General features: G+C 43.4%; 1 protein-coding gene across 4 annotated transcripts; it reads right to left on the reverse strand.

Annotated features, from left to right (window-relative positions):
* Positions 1–2,051: 2,051 nt before the first annotated feature.
* On the reverse strand, positions 2,052–13,488 carry CDCA4 (cell division cycle associated 4). 4 transcript variants are annotated; one of them, XM_088473756.1, is made up of 4 exons: positions 13,285–13,488; positions 8,275–8,329; positions 6,037–6,279; positions 2,052–5,737 (listed from the first exon to the last, which is right to left on the reverse strand). In XM_088473756.1, the coding sequence occupies exon 4, from the start codon at positions 5,729–5,731 to the stop codon at positions 4,997–4,999; it is 735 nt and encodes a 244-aa protein (XP_088329882.1). In that variant the 5' UTR covers positions 5,732–5,737; positions 6,037–6,279; positions 8,275–8,329; positions 13,285–13,488; the 3' UTR covers positions 2,052–4,996. The 4 variants fall into 4 exon arrangements, with proteins under 4 accessions (XP_088329882.1, XP_088329879.1, XP_088329881.1 ...); XM_088473753.1 differs by having other exon boundaries at positions 6,037–6,284; XM_088473755.1 differs by lacking the exon at positions 8,275–8,329 and having other exon boundaries at positions 6,037–6,284.
* Positions 13,489–16,990: the final 3,502 nt, after the last annotated feature.

Consider the following 16,990-nt stretch of genomic DNA (forward strand, 5'->3'; position numbering starts at 1 on the left):
CCCAGAAGAGACCAATATTTGTGTAGATTTATACCTAATGTCATCATCATACAACATCGTTCAACCAGACATACTTCGTGTCACCTCCAGCCCCTGGGTCTCTCCAGCCTCATCCCTATCTGCATCTCAGCAGCATTATCCTCTTCTTCTCTGTAGTCATCCCCCTGCATCTCTTCAACACCATACACTCTGTGACTCTCAATTGCCTTCTCTCCATGTCTTTCCAGCCTCACCTCCTGCATCCTTTCAGCCTCACCATCCTACCCTTCTCCCTCCAGCACCACCCTACTCCTTACCTTCTGTCTTCTAGGCTGACAGGTGCTCCATATGGCTCCTCATCCCTTCAGCTTTTGTTGGTTCCCGCACAAGAGTAAAAGGGGAAGGCGGGCTGACAGACGGTAGCGCCGCCCCATCTTGTAGAGGTAAATAATGCTGTGACATGTCCTACCACAGCCTGTGTACTCGGTGCAGTAACTGACTGAGCTAAGCAGCAGGTGGTATGTGTCACAGAGCCCTTCCAGGTAAGGTCACGCCGGGGTCTCTAACTCGTGACCAGAGGTTGTGGAAGGGTGCAGGCAGGTTCAAACACTCATTCCTTAGTCCCAGCGCTGTTTGCTCAAAGAGCCGCTGTGGGTGCGCAATAAATAAAAAAAAATGCTGTAAATGACAGGCAATCCACTTATGGGCATACTCACATAACGATATATGCCTAATTTGACGTTCAGATTTGCCTGGAAACGACAAACCAGGCCGATATTGTATAAGTGTGTATCCAGCTGTACTGGATTCCCAAATCTGCATCAGGCCCTCGTCTAAAATGGGAGCCAGCCGAGATGTAGGGGAGGAGACAGATGTCATTATCTGCTGCTGTGTCCCACTCCAACACTGTCTGATGCTTTGTAACCTTCCCCCCCCCCAAGAAATACAGTATATACAAGGAACTACGCTATATCTATCACAATATGTACTCAATACATACACATGTTTATAGTAAAGGTATAGACAATGTATTACACCAGTGGTATAATACTAACATTTAGATGATGCTGGGACCCATGCATTAAACATTTAAAACATGTTAGCATAAGCTCATTGGGAATCCTAGCAAACACAATTGTAAAATGACAACCCTTCCTAGGGAGGGAGAAAAAATACAAAATGCTGAAGGTCCCAATAGCATAAATGAATAATCCAAAGATGAATCCTCTAGTATGGAATTGTTGATACTGTTCCAAATTTGCTGCCAAGACAGTGATAAATTGTAAATACTTTTCTGAAAATGTGCAACAATGTCTCTGTTAATGTGCAGTGGAAGTGTTCACGTGAATTCCATTATAGTATTGCCCAAGTATAGTGTGACGCTACTTACCAATGCAGCATGAGCAGTGGATGTATGAAGCCGTTCTGATGGTGCTGTGGCTCGCTCCCGGGTCAGTGCTGAATGCAGACAATGCCGTTCACCCAGTCTGATGAGACTGACGTCTCCATCCGGCGGGGAGCGTTGTCCGGCTGACATGTGTATCAGCCGGAACGCCCGTATCTCCTATGAGTGCCGTACAGCTTACTTGGGCAATACTATAATGGAAGTCATGTGAACACTTCCACTGCACAGATGTTTAGGGGGGGGGGGGGGGGGGGGGAGTTCAAGTCAGTGTGAAGGACGCAATGTGCCACTCCAGAACAGCGCATCGTGCCTGCCAGCACTGCAGGTGTTCCTCGCACCTCTATGGATGACTGGAAAACTGGACCGCTTGCGATGTCAGCCCTGCCGTATATATGGTTAATATGTGCCCAGCCGCGAAACATCACTTTGAATTGGATCCCTCCCCTCCGTTGTAATATAAATTGGAGGCAAGTCGGACTTAGTAGTTCACAGAAAGAAAGGAGTAAAAAGCACCACCTGCTCTGGATGCCACAATGGACACAGGGGGACTGACATTACCAGTTGTAGGAGATCAGCCAACTGGTCAAAATATTTAATCTTGGGGAAAGAAAAAAAAAAACAAACCACACATTTTAGGTATAAGAATAAATGTTACAGAAGATCAGAGAAAGGTCTTTATTACAAAACTGTTATACTTAAACATACAGTTAAACTACATTCACTGCAAAAATGTATGCACATTACAAGCAAGTTATTTGTACAAAAAAAAAAAAAAATCAATATAGTTACATACATAATTGGTATGTAATTATATTGCACATACATATGCATGCACACATACAGACAGACCAGGACCAAGTGCACATACCATAAATGGAATACTAAACAGTTACTTGCATTACAAAAAAATAAAGAAATATGCTAAGTTGCAAGATTTCATGGACGGATACTGGATTAATGTCTGGCTTTACATAGTACGGAAGACTAAGGCACCTTGATAATTCCCTGCCACGTAGCCTTATTTTGGAGGTAAACAAAACATAGCTGCATGTTATTGTGTCCGAGACTAGGGGGAATATTTACTATAGTGCAAGTTATTAGAAGTGGAGACGTTGCCCATAGCAACCAATCAGATTCTACTTCACATTTATCTAGCACCTTCTAGAAGATAATTACTAGAATCTAATTGGTTGCAATGGGCAACATCTCCAATTCGAAAAACCCGCACTTTAGTAAATATACCCCAAGTTATCGAGTTTCACTCAAAATACTGTTTGGATTAATATACATGTTCTTGACAGTGGAGGAAAAGAAAAGAAAAACATACACGGGAAGGACAAATCGAGCAGCGGGCCACATTCAGCGCTCTTGGTTAGCTCCCTGCTTGTAGCTTCCAGCAGTCACCAACCTCATAGGCTGTACGTGCAATACTGGCTTTTACTGCAGCTGTACTACACCAGTGCTGGACCCTAGGAGAAACGATTTCAGCAAGTTGTTCTAAGGCTTCACTAAGGAGAAGGCATAGCTCAGTTTAACCTTAACCTGTACTCGAGAGTGCTACTGTAATGGTGCGTACACACTGGGCGATTAAAGTGGACGACTGAACGATAACGATATCGTTATCGTTCAGTCGTCCACTTTATCGTCCATTTTTAAGCCCAAAAAGATGAACGATGACGACGACGCGCGTTCCCGCGGGTCGTTCGTCATCATCGTTCATCGGGCTGACATGCAGGCCAACCTGACGATCTCGTCAGGTTGCTGCATGTCAGGGAATGGGTGAGAGAGCCCGGCGCTGAACGATATCGTTAATGATATCGTTCAGCGGCTGTGCTCAATGTCATAAACGACATTGAGCACAGCCTGCCGGGGGAAACACTAGACGATATCGCTCAGGGAGCATATCGTCTAGTGTGTATGCACCTTAAGCCCCAGCAGCTAAGATTTCAGAGTACTAGACGACTAATTCTATAATCTAACAAGAAGCATAAGCCCACCTCATAAATTAGGGTATATTGCTCTGAGCATGAAGATTTAGATGAAAGATACTTCTTTTCTCAATAGATAGTGTGTGAAAAATTGACCACAGATGTTTATGTATGGATTATTTTAAAGTCAAAGGGCAAATAGGTGGGGGAAGTCAATCACCAGCAATGTGCACCTGTGATGTGTGGCTGCACGCATCACCGGTAAGTACGTTACCCCAACATAGCAGATTTTCCAGCGCACCTCTTACAATTGAGGTGAAAAATTCAAAGAACATTTTGCTGAAAGTACTTCCTTGCCACAAAAAAAAAAAGCAAAACATTAAAGAGATAGAGATAGATATATATGAGATCCTTAGGAACTAGGATGGTGAATACACTCTAGAACGAATGCATAAGTATGTGTTATGTAGAAGTCTGAATTCATCTACTATATGTAAAGTCCCAAAGGTTGAATGTGTAAACTAGAAATTATTGGTATATGCACAATAGATGGATGGAAGAGAGTTACATATATATGCCAAGAGAACAGTGGCACATGGAAAACGTATAGCTTGCAATATAACAAATATTTAAATAGGTGACTGCCGACCTCTACAACGGAACCATTAATTAAAACGCACAAAAAAACAATAATAAACTGTATAGAGAAATCCAGTCTGGGCAAAGTCTGTTATTCTCTTCGGCAACTTAATGTAAGTAATAATATTAGTACGATTTGTACAATATAACTAACAAAAGGGAAGGGCGACTATTTTAACCACAATTTTATACCAGTTGTAGTTCAATTATAGCAGAAAGTTTGCCCATACCCAAGATGTAATGTTGGAGGGAAAGGGATAAATTTAATAAAAGCTATAAATATTGCATTCATACAAAAAAGTACAGGCTCTGTATAAAAATAAATACTTCAGATTAGTGTAGTCCTAAAAAGAGTTAACATACACAGATATACATAAAATAGTCTCAATACTTTCTCCTTGTTGGAATAAGAATACTTTTATAGTCGTTCCCCAAGTATGGCTTATATATGGAATGAAAACAAGTAACCGTTTAAGTTGTCAAGTTATTGATTGAATGCAGTTTGGCCGTTCAGTATATCACTGTATGGGGTTTACTATTATGCACCATATTGAAAAGAACATGTCAGTGCAATGAGCATATTATTTTATAAAAAGTCGTACCTTAGTAAACATGGCTGCCTGCGTCAACAGTTGTTCGTGGCAACTACATTATTCACTGCATTGAGCAATTTCCTGTCACTTTTAAAGTTTTTGAATTTTTTTGTTCAATTTCAAGAACAAGCTATTTAGGTTTCTTAATTATTAACGCTACTCCCATCATAGTGACCTGAGTAGCCAATACATCCTCACTAATGATGGGATTTTGTTAATCAGAAACAGCCTGTACTAAAGAGGTGGCATAGCATGGACTGAAGTCATCACTGAATGCCTAGTCATATTTTTGAGTTTTTAATGAATGTAAACTTAACCTAACTGATACTTCTAAGGTGGCTGGAACATTGATCTAATGTAACATGCTAAATGAGAGCTATTGGTTGTGTCATTTACAGATTACCCAAAGTATAGTTGAAGAACTTTTTCTTTCTACATAATGAAAGAGGTCTTCAGGATTCCACAAGAATCTCTACAATATGATCAATCTCATTGAGCTCTGCCTTGCAGTGGGTGGGTGCAGCGGCTTGAGAAGATAAAGTTTCGAGCATGTCACAATGGCCTAATTTTGAATTGCCCATCATCCCTGTCAGTACCGTATCAAGGTCATAGTAAGAAGTATCAACTTCAGAAAACAAGTCATCCATGGAGTTTGCGTTTCTATTTTCCAAGGTTTCGAAAATGTGGTCTATAGATTTTTGAATGTTTGCCCTATTTTCCTGTGGGTTTTCAATCTCCCAGAAGGTGGCTGAGGAGTTCTGTAAACCTTTTACCGAAGCAACAGTCGGTAATTCTGAAACCTCCTCCGTCTCTTGCACTTCCAATTCTTCACTGTAGGTGATGTAGCTGTCATCGATGGGTTTTTCTTCATCTTGCTCCTTAGAGGATCGACAGAGAATTTCCGTGGAAACTAGACGGTCCAAAGGAGGATTGCTTTGTTGTTCAAAGATCTGCCAGCTGCCGTCTTGAGTCATTTCCTCCTGTATCTGCCTGACGGTGTTGGCAATGAGCACTGAACGACAGAGGTTAGGTTCCACCAACATGTGGCACAGCTGAAGCTTCACTAGCGACATGTCCAACAACGACTGGCGTTCTAGAGTGTAAGAAGGCAGAGCTTTCAAGTCAGACACTGACTCATCGATTTCCTCTGGATCAAAGCACTTTCTCTTAATTCCTCGAGTAAACATTGTGTCCTATGAAAGGGGGTAAGAAAGGAACAGAAGCATGAATGAAAAAGCAAGAAGAACCCCCCCAAAATAAAAAAAAGAAAACAAAAACGAACACTTTAAGAGGATTGATAGCCCATGACAGGCTAATGAACTATCACATCAAGTAACAAAACGTAGCTGGGGATATAACACACGCGATACACAAATACGAGTCCTAACATTGGCACGAAAAAATAAATGAAAGTTGCATGGCTCCGCAGCATAAATAAAGACAGGCTGTCAATGCAAATCACAACCACTTAATTTCTAAAATAAACGTATACCTCTTGAGAAGGCAATTACAATGTTTTCTTCGTGTGTGTACTGCGTCACATTGTAGTATAGAAAAGTGGCATACAACTTTGGTCCTGTCCATTTCTAGGCCAATGACAAATATAGTCTGCACTGGAGAATGCACTGATGCTTTAGAAATTCTTGATCCACTGCACAATTAAGCACTATGGATGGTCCTCAAATGAGAAGCGTTTTTAAATGATAAGGCATCGGGAAACGCCAGAGTCTTAACTCTGCACTGCACAGAAAACGAAAATATACCAGTTAGTGCAATATTCCTTGGTCATAGCATATGTCGGAATAAAAAAAACAAAAAAAAAACCAACACACACAAAGGGTGATTAATTGATACATAATAGAAGAAATGTAAACTTGGAGTTGGAGACCTCCTAGCATAAAGTCAAAGTTAACATTATCAGAACCCAGGCACTGATATCGAGTTACAAACAGCAGTGAATATTTATGAATGTTATTAGAACACTATAGAATTGTGTGTTCATCAAATACATTCAATTTCTTCAGCAATTAGTAACATTACTTATAATACTTTATATGTATAATATTCGGATGCAGTATTTTCCATTTGGATTTTGCCCTCTGCCAAATGAGCATTACCTCCACCCAGCATATGCAGCCATTCTGTGAACGGAACCAAGTCAGCCTATCCACTCATTAGGACCTGGTGAAAGCACAGAGGTACAAATGCCTCATCTCTCAGTGACCTCACTGGATCTTCGGGAATAGATAGGCTGCAGTCATCAATATTAGAAGGCAAGTTTTTGTATAGCTTACCTCCTTAAACACCACATTTTTCAGGTTAACTTTCACCTTAAAGGCACTAAAATATACTTTAAAAAAAAAAAAAAAAAAAAAGAGTATTTCCCTAAACTGATGACATGAATGTTTTTATCAATGATGTGGTCTATTCTGTGTGCAATTGTGTGAACAGGGAAGTGCTTTTGCTGTGTAACTACAGGTACCAATGGGCCCGTAATGCCCGCATGCTGGTACTTGAGGTTCTCCAAGTACCAGCATGCGGGGGGAGGCTTGCTGGGCTCTGTAGTTACACAGCAAAAGACAATATTTGTAACTCTTTGGAATGTACTACACTATCAACCCGGCACCCACCGCCCCAGGGGTGCCGGGGAATGCCCGGGCTATCAGCCTAGGCTTGGGGTGCTCTGGAGAGGGGAACCCATTTATTAGGGGGGGTCCCCAGTTCCCCAGCCTGGGCTGGCTAGCGGTCAGGGTTAATGGTTCGGCTGGGGGGGCCCGGTGAAAGGACTACCCTGGCTGTGGCATTATCCCCGAGCTAGAAAAAGTCTGGTGCTGGTCCTGGATAATACAGGGGGACCCTACAAATTTTTTCCCCTGTATTTCCAGAACCGGATCAGATCCCAGTGCTCGTTGCGTGAAGTGCGGGTGACCCCTACGTAGTATGTCCCCCGTATTTTGGCAAACAGGGCTGGTCCTGACTAGCCCGATGCTGGTTGTGCTCAAGGAACCCTACATTGTTTGTCCCTGTATTTAAGCACAACAGCACCAAGTCACTAGAAGCCCAGGGATGGTTGCTCTTTTTTTTGGGGGGGGGGGGGGGGATTTAATTGGTTCTTTAGCAGTCGCATGACTTGTGCAAGCGAAAAAAAGGAATATATTTGCCACTTCTTACAAGTGTGGTAATTATATAGGGCAGGCATGAATTATTTGAAGTATATTGTATACATCGGGCTACATGTCTACTCTTCCTTGGAAATATACATTATAAAAAAAAAAAAAAAAATGTTGCATCACATAGATGTCCCTGTGGAAAATCTCAGGCCATGTATTGAACCTGTACAACACAAAACACTAAAGACTAATGTGTGATTGAACAGAATTCTATTTACACAGCAGAGGGTCAGTTTTGATGGTAGCTTCTATACATTAATGGTTGTAATCCAAACATTACCTTGCTGTGAGTCATGCTATTCTGCCCACATTATACTGAACCTGTGCACAAGTTTATCAGGGCACGCAAATCACAATATCCAAGTAGCCTTTGCAAATATATTTGTACTGGACTCAATTAGAGGCTTTTGTTATGTTTAATCACAATTCTTGGATGCTAGGATATGTACCCATTATTCTGATGAAATGTTGATAAAATGATTTTTTTCCCCCTGGTGCCACATAATGGAAAAAGAAGCGTGACAACATTGTGGTTGTGCATTGGTTACTGTGACATATACCTTGAGCAATAATTTGGCGGCTCCAAACTATACCACCAGGGACATTTCTGTATACCTGTTACAAAAACATAAAACAATTAAATTATAATCAGGCTGTTGCAGCCCCGAGATCTTTTGAGGGTCATTTTACCTAAAATGCAAGTTGCCTTAAATAAACATTCAGATATAAATGTAAAGGTTTTCATAAAGTGACAAAACTGGATAGATTTCATATTGTATTAACATTTGCCATGAAGCTAACTGCAAGCTATTGCTCTGTGTCAGGAATGGCCAACCTGTGGCACTCCCAGCTGTTGTAAAACTACAAGTCCCAGCATGCACTGCTTCAGTTTTGCTATTAGGGAATACTAAAACTGTGGCAGGGCATGCTGGGATGTGTAGTTTCACAACAGCTGGAGAGCCACAGGTTTGCCAGGTCTGCTCTAGGTTATCAGACGTTAGATGCTGGGTGCAGTCTTTCAATTGTGTTACTGGACAGTAAAGGTGGGTATCCACTACCTGATTAAAATGAGCGACTGAACGATAATATTGTTAATTAAACGCTCACAAATCAGCCATGAGAACGTCAAACGACCAGCGATGAGCGCTCCCGCTGGTTGTTTTTGACATCTTTCATTGCCTGAACATGCTGGTCAATCTGCCCATAACAACAGATTGCCCATGTTCCGGGATGAGGGAGGGCGCCTACACTGAACGACTGAGCGTTCAGTGTAGGCACAGCAGACTGTGAAACGACCACACAATTACAATTTCGTAATTGTGCAGTCTTTTCACAGTCTGCTAGTGGATGTGCCCCTTAAGTCTGCTGGGGGGGGGGGGGGGATACTAAAAATATACACTCCACAACTTCCCCCTATTCGAAAAAGACATCCCATGACCAGGATTTGCACTAAAAGCTCCCTCCACTCTCAGACAGGCAAGCTCTATGCAGGCAGGGAAACTGCATGGATGCTATCAAGATAGCTCTGCTAAAATGGGGATTCCAGCTATGACAAGCAGCCTTTCTGCCACAGCACTCACATCCAACAGAAAACACTGCACAATAAACTATTATCAATGAGATGTATGATATGTATTCATCTTCTGTAACAAGGTGACTGAACGAGCAATAACCCAGTACAGAATTTAGTGTACATGTCCCTGGTTTAGTACTCCGCCTATATAGAGTGGAGGCAGTCATCATAGGATGAACTAATGCTCACGGGTAAATGTAATAGGCTGCCGGTGACAGGGCGAGTTCCATGAGAGACTGCCCGTTGTTTTAAAGTAGCAGTCATTTAATAGGCAAAATCAGGTTGATTTTAAATGACTGCTGCTTTAAAACATCGGGCAGTCTCTCACGGAACTCGCCGCTGCCTGCAGTCCGCAGGCTTTTACATTTACCCCTCAGTATTTCAGTGACATCACTGGAAGTGCTTCATGATCCATTGATGGACCTAGTAAATTGTGAAGACTGCATTTTCATCATATTTTCTCGGTTCACAAAATGACCAACTCTAGTCTATGTGGCTCATTTAAAATTTTACATATGCTTTTTTTTTTCTAATCATTCCTTACGCTTAAGCAAGTTTAATTGGATTTGAGTACAGTAAGGGAATGGTCTTATTAATGTTACTGTTAGGTCAGAGGAGCAGCCTTTCTTGCAAGTGCTTGCCCCCTGGTGCTATATAACACTAATGACGATCAGCAGCATTAGCTAGATGTCTCATTGGCAGATACCTTCTCCAGCTGATTGTGCATAATTTATTTGCATTGCGGCTATACAATTTTCTGTTCTTACTTTAACCTCTTAGCAGCCGACTGAGTCCCACGGGAGAAAAGCGCTATATAAATAAAATTATTATTATTCTGTACTGAGTCTATTGTGGCACTTTTTTGGGCTGGTCACATGCCAACATCAGTACTTTTTTATGCGGTACCCACACAAATTATACCTTCAATGTTTAGAGAATACTACCGTGGATGCAGCAAATAAAATCTACCTAAAATGGCCGAAAGTTCACCTTTTCAAAATAACAGAAGTCAGGATTCTACACACAGGATCTCATAACAAAAAGTGCACTTAAAAATAATATATGGCTTGCCTTATTTTTTTTTTTCTTTTCTTTCTAATTTTTCACCATCTTGAATGAAACACATACAATGTGTAGGAATAAGATGGTAGCCCAGCAAAGCATATGATTTTGAAAACTAGAATACTTACCACATTACAAGAGAGGATACATGTTTGTATTTCACACAAGCTGGGGGAGACCAGAGTATTAGAATCCTCAACTCCTCAGTTCTGGAGATCTTTGGGGGGAGGGTTAGGTTTAGGGCTCCCGAGGGGAGGGGACTTAGGGATAGGCACCCCCCCACCCCTGGGGGACTTAGGTTTAGGCAACGGGTATGGTACTTTTTTTTTTAATTACCTATTGTACTGAGGACAAGTTGGACTAGTCCTCTACTTTCTTTATTGTACATGCAGAGAGTGAGTTACACTTGTTCTTAGCACTGAAGCCAAGTGAAGATTTCCATTGCACTTACCCATGGTAAGGCCACATGTGTAGGAGTCCTTCTAATAAATCAATACTGTACTGCTAAGATAATAAGCAGATTCATACACTATAAGAAAAATAGTCTAAAAGCTGTACTTAAGCTTTAACCACACATGGAATTTTCACATCTAATAGCTGCATCTTGTGCTACCCATACACAGCTGTGAATGCAAGTTCACTTAGAGTACGAAAAGGTGGTAGCGCTGAGATGGATGGTAGATCACAGTATTCAATAAATGCAATTTTAATATTAAAAAAGGGCATATGCAAAGAACAAAACAATAAAAACACTTGTGCCAGCATGGATCTCACCCACACGACTGTCTGTATGGTAATGCCTGTTCCTATGTATACTATCCGGATCCAAAATTGGTCGATTGGAAATGAGTCAACTGATGCGTTTCGCTGTCTAAACGTGGCAGCTTTATCAAGGCCTCACCCACCAGTGACTTATCACACTGTCACCACCTTACCTACTCAAGCCTAAACCAACTTACCGAACCAATTACAGAAGCACATGCCCATTAGGCCTTTTCCACATTGAGAGTGACTCATTTCCAATAGACCAATTTGGGATCCGGATAGTATACATAGGAACAGGCATTACCATACATACAGTCGTGTGGGTGAGATCCATGCTGGCACAAGTGTTTTTATTGGTTTTTTTGCACATGCCCTTTTTTAATATTAAAATTGCATTTATTGAATACTGTGTTCCATCATCCATCTCAGCGCTACCACCTTTTCTTATTCTGTTTTATATATGTAAGGGCCTGACTAGCCCTATTGTGTAGCTGCTGGACAAAGAGCATATCAGCGCCTGTGAATCCACCTTTCTTAGTATTGGATCACCTCACTAGTGTACGCCTGACATCAATCTGGCACATGTGACCACGGCAGACCTGGATGCATCTAACTATGCACATAAGTGTCTTATCAGACACATTTAACTTGTTTTTTTTTCCCCGTTAAATGCATCATTATATACAGGACACCCTATGTAGGCCACAAATACATTTTATAGAATAATAAAAAAAAAAAAATCAATACACTTATCTTATTCACTACTTTCTACAGTCTGCCTTATACTGAAATGTAAAAAGCAGTCATTTTAGGCAACATACATAGTATCCTGCTATATATTGCTAGTAATTCAGACCCACTGTATGCCGGATGCCCCCAGTCCTGCCATTAAACTAAACACGGAGGGGAGTTAAATTGTTTATCGCAGCCACAGCTCCTGTCTAAAGTGACTGGAATTTTGGGCACCCAATACTTATCACAGATTTATGCTCACAGCCTCCTGAGATGAGAACAGAAACCTGCCCAAAGTCAGGCTTTTTGGTGCCTCAACTGTCACTTTAGACCAGAGGTGGGGAACCTTTTTTCTGCCAAGGGCCATTTTGGATATATATAACATTTTTTGCAGGCTCGGTGCATGCCATGCCCCCTCCTTGTGACATCACACAGGGGCAGGGGCTCAATTCCTGGTGATTACAGCAATGCCGGTCCGGGGAACTGTAAGGGCAGCGGTGTGACAGTCTTAAAGAGTCCTAAGGGCGCTCCAGATGACACTGCTGCATAGATTCTGGCTGCAGGGTGCCATTCTACATTCTAGGCACCCTGCTAGCCAGATGAGGCTAGTAGAAAAAAAAAGCTCAGAGGGCCAGACCAAATGATTCCGGGGGCCTTATAAGGCCCCTGTGCCCGAGGTTCCCCGTCCCTGCTTTAGACGGAAACAGACGCTTTACGCAGCTAATCCCCAGCATTGTGAGTGCAAGGTCCAGGATAACGATGGTCACCAAAAAACAATTGAATATCTCGAAAGTCACTTTAGACAGGAGCTGCAGCTGTGATTAATAATTGAATTTCCTCCAGTCTGTTTGGCTTGTGCTACTCGGTTCAATTCTTTTTTCATGCTACAAACGTGTGCTGCCCATCCATCGAAGCAGTTGGAAGTGTTGGTGGGTGTCTCATTGCACATGATAGAGACAGCCCACATAGGTTTTTGTTGTTGTTAATAGTTATACTCCCCGAGACTGTACATTTCTTCTGAAACCTATGCAGTTGTGTTTATGCTGGAACTTATATGCATTATAGCTTTCTTACTGTGCCCTTTTCTGCATGACAACACATATCCCCCCACCTCCAGCACCAGGCTGCCCCCTGGCACACATAGAATGCACCGAGCACAGAGATTATCATCTGCAGGAAACAGGGAGCTGAGTGGGCGGAGCCTCTCCCGGTGACGTCACCGCATAGCTGCCCGATGACTAGAGAGAGGGACGGCGCCATTTTGTAGCCTATTGTTACAGTCTCCCACAGACGCCCGTGCGTCCCGTCACCGAGAGGTTTTACACACATACAGAGCGACTTAAACACAACGTTGGGCGCAGGGGACCGGATAGCTACCGGAGACCCCCTCACCCCTCATAACGTCTCACGCTTCTCACCCGGCCCCCAGTTCACTCACCGAGGATGTGTCAGCCCGGATCCGGGGAGTGCGGCATACACTCGGGAGGGGTCACGGCACGCTTGTAAAACCGGGAACGGGCGCTGGTTCTCCGCCAAACTACCGAGCAGGGACCGGTCGCCGCCTCAGTCACCTCTTCCTCCCGCTCTCTCTGCTGCCGACACAGGAGGAAGAGAGAGAGAGCGGTAGCCGCTAGCCCCGCCCTCATTGGTCAGAGCCGACGGCATGTTGCCGTGGAGACCCCGGTCCCGCCCCTCCCCGCTCTGTGATTTGGCCTAAGGAAGAGGCACAAGGTTCGAACCTCAGCAGGGGAGGCAGCTTGCAGCACGGATACTGCCATGGGCACAATCCTGTCATTGTGCTGCTGCTCCCAGTACACTGCTGATGGGGTTTGAGACAGCTCCTCATAGTGTCAGCCCATCCTCCTCACTCAGCTTTGTAACAAGATGTCTCCCAAGAACAATATCTAATGGAGAACTTTATATTAAGAAAATGCAGCTATAATAATAGATATATCAGGGCATATTCAATTTGGAGCCAAGTTTGAACTGCAAAAAATCTCGACCTGAGCGATCCCACAGGGGTGCCACCCATAGAGGGCACACCCCTCCCCAACATCCCGATTTCAGCGGGACATTACTGTCACGCTGTTCCACCAGTGGGCCAAAGTGGCCCGCAGGTGGTTAAATCGGGAGGTTGGGGACCCACCACTGACGCGGCGGTGCCGGACCCCGGAGACTCTGAATGGATGCTGCGAGCGGCATCCATTTAGTGACGGGAGAGGGCAGGGGGAAGCCCAGCTAGTGAGGCTCCCCCCAGCCTGATGTTATTTGGAGGTGGACACGCCCCCTAATAACGTCATGTAGGGGATGTGGCCTATGGTAATTAGGCCATGCCCCCATTTTTGGCCACACGCGAAGATAGGGCGCTCTGGAGGGCGCCGGCACAGGGTGCTCCAACCCCTGGAGCCGGCCCTACACAGAGTACCGTGGGTATGCGCGCTCCCGATACCCGCCGTGTCCAATAATAAAAAATCCTCGGAGTAAGAAGAAAAAAAAAACGTACTGGTCCGGAGCTGGGAGGCGAGGGGACTGATGGGAGGGGAGGTGGCTGCTGACAGATGTAGTTCTCTCTGCTGCTGCCTGCAGAGGGGGGGGTGACACACTCACACATACTACACACAGTCACAGAAAACCGGATCCCAGCAGTGGGGGGAGAAGACACCTCTTCGGAAGGTGAATAATTACTGACTAAGCTAATTGGAAACTTCCAGTTGCTTTGCCTAATTTGTCATTAGGGGGGTGCCGCAGGGGTCCCAGAGCAATTCCCGACAATTTTTCCTAAAAATATAGATTATAAGAAAAATTGGTTGTGCTCTGGGGCTGCGAAAAAAACCAGCACCTAATTGAATAGCAAAAATTCAGGCGCAGGATTTTTGCTATTCTTGCACCTAATTGAATACGGGGGAAAAACTGTTGTGGTCAGGGCTGACCTCCTCACAGACTCCCCTAGTGCATATAAAATCCCCAAATTAATATCTATCAATATATGCAGCTGGTGCTATTTTTCTAGAAAAATAGGTTCAGGAACTCTTTGGGGAAGGGGGAATTGGGTGGGCAGAGCTACAGCGGGTTGGGACATCAATTGGTGCGTAAACCCATTTAAAATAAATAATTTGTTAAAGTTTGGACTGTGGGGTTGGGTGTTATAATAACATATCAATCTATCATATAACATAAATATACAGAAATATAGGAGAAAACTGCTGTAAATTCACACAACAGAAAATCTGAATTCATACTAAATATATAGAGAAAGCTACATCGATTCTACATATATACATATACGAGGAAAGCAGGATCCATGTTAATATTGAAAAGGCCAGATCCATATAAAATACAAAAAAAATGGTATGTATTTATGTGACTGGCTGACGGTCACAATCCCGACGGCAGAATGCCGGCTAGGGATTCATGAAAGGTGTTGAGATACCGACACATATCAAAATCCGGATGCCGGAATCCAGCAGGACACGGGCCCGAACTAGGTAAGTCCAGGACGCCCGTCCTCCTAGCCGCCGTGGGGGAGGGTTAGGTTTAGGGCACCCCGGGGAGACAGGGTTAGGCACCCCCCAGGGAGGGTTAGGCTAGAGGAAGGGGAGGTTAGTGTTTAGGCACCCCCGGGGGGGGTTTAGGTTTAGGCACCCCATCGGGAGGCTTAGGGTGTGGGGAGGGGGCATTAGTTTTAGGCACCCCTGGAGGGAGGTTAAGTTTAGGCACTCCTACAGGAGGGTTAGGGGGGAAAGGTTAGGGATAGATTAGATACTTACAGTGTCAGGATCTAGACCTGTTGAGCTTCCAACGTCAGTATTACATCCGCCAGGCTGACATTCGGCGTGATTTCATACCGGTCCTGGCTAAATAGCCGTCGGCATTTCGAATACCATTCCATAAAAAAGCCAGCTCCACATAAAATACATAAAAAAAGCCAGATCCACAGAAAATACATTAAAAAAAGATGTGGGAGGGGTGTGTCCAAACTGAAATCTAAATTGCAGTGTGAAAATAAAGCTGCCCAGCATTTGTGGGCTACATGCAACAGCAGCCTGTATTTACAAGTATGTATTTGCACCCCATACATTGCTACATTTTTTGTCTAGGTCAGTGATTCCCAACCTCGGTCCTCAAGGCACACTAGCAGTCCTAGTTTTAGTGATATCCATGATTGTGCACAGATGGTTAAATCAAAATAACTGATGTACTAATTAAGTCACTTGTGGTCTAGTATGGCTATCCCTAAAACCTGGACTGTTAGTGTGCGTTGAGGACCGTGGTTGGGAACCCCTGGTCTAGGTAGACAATTATGCTGGGTTTACACTGGCCGATATTTAGTTAACGACAAACGATATATCGTCCTTTCCATGGTCCAGTGTGTACACCCAAAATATATCTGTAAACGACGTCATTCACAGATATATCGTGTCAGTCGTGTAGCATGGCAGATGCCTGTGCGCACGGATAACCAACCCAGATGCTGGCCTCAGGAACCACCAACAATGACGCCACTACTGGTTCCTGTGGCCAGATATATTGGTCGGTTTGAAAGTGTGTATGCACACCTACATATACACCAAATCAGTCTGTCAGACGGCAGGTAGGCCTGAGAGCCGATCCATCAGCCAAGTGTGTACCTGGCATTACTTGCCCTTTCTTGCTTTATTCCCAACTCAGAAACAGGCCCAATAGTTGTACTATAGATGACCTGCATAATAGATATTTTTTGAAACACTTAACATCAATTATTAGTCATCGATAGATCGCAGTTGCACTATCAATATTTGGAACATTGCAACCATCAGTTGCTTCCCATCAGTTGCTACTCTAAGCAGCTGCCAGGTACACACTGGGGCTCTGAGGGGTGTTAATTTACATTATCCCTTCGCTCCTCTCATATTTTTCATCTAATTGTTTTTCCAAAAACCGCTCAGAAATTGTCAGGTTTTTTTATGATTGAATTTGGTCAAGAACATCTATTTTTTTTTTCTTTAATGTTTTTATTGAAAGTTCTTCTTATTCAGAAAATAGTATAACATTGCCATGAGTAACATCGACAGTGTATTAACATAAACATAGGGAATCATGTAAATTCCAAGTACAGTAAGATCAATAAACATACGGCACTATGAAGTATTATAGAGAATATGTAT

Source organism: Taudactylus pleione, unplaced genomic scaffold (genome assembly GCF_031769625.1).
Source record: "Taudactylus pleione unplaced genomic scaffold, aTauple2 ptg000139l, whole genome shotgun sequence".
In the NCBI taxonomy this organism is placed as follows: Eukaryota; Metazoa; Chordata; class Amphibia; order Anura; family Myobatrachidae; genus Taudactylus; species Taudactylus pleione.

What these genes read in the sequence shown, in the direction of transcription:
- CDCA4 (XM_088473755.1), bottom strand. Translation starts at nt 5,731, where the DNA reads ATGTTTACTCGAGGAATTAAGAGAAAGTGCTTTGATCCAGAGGAAATC.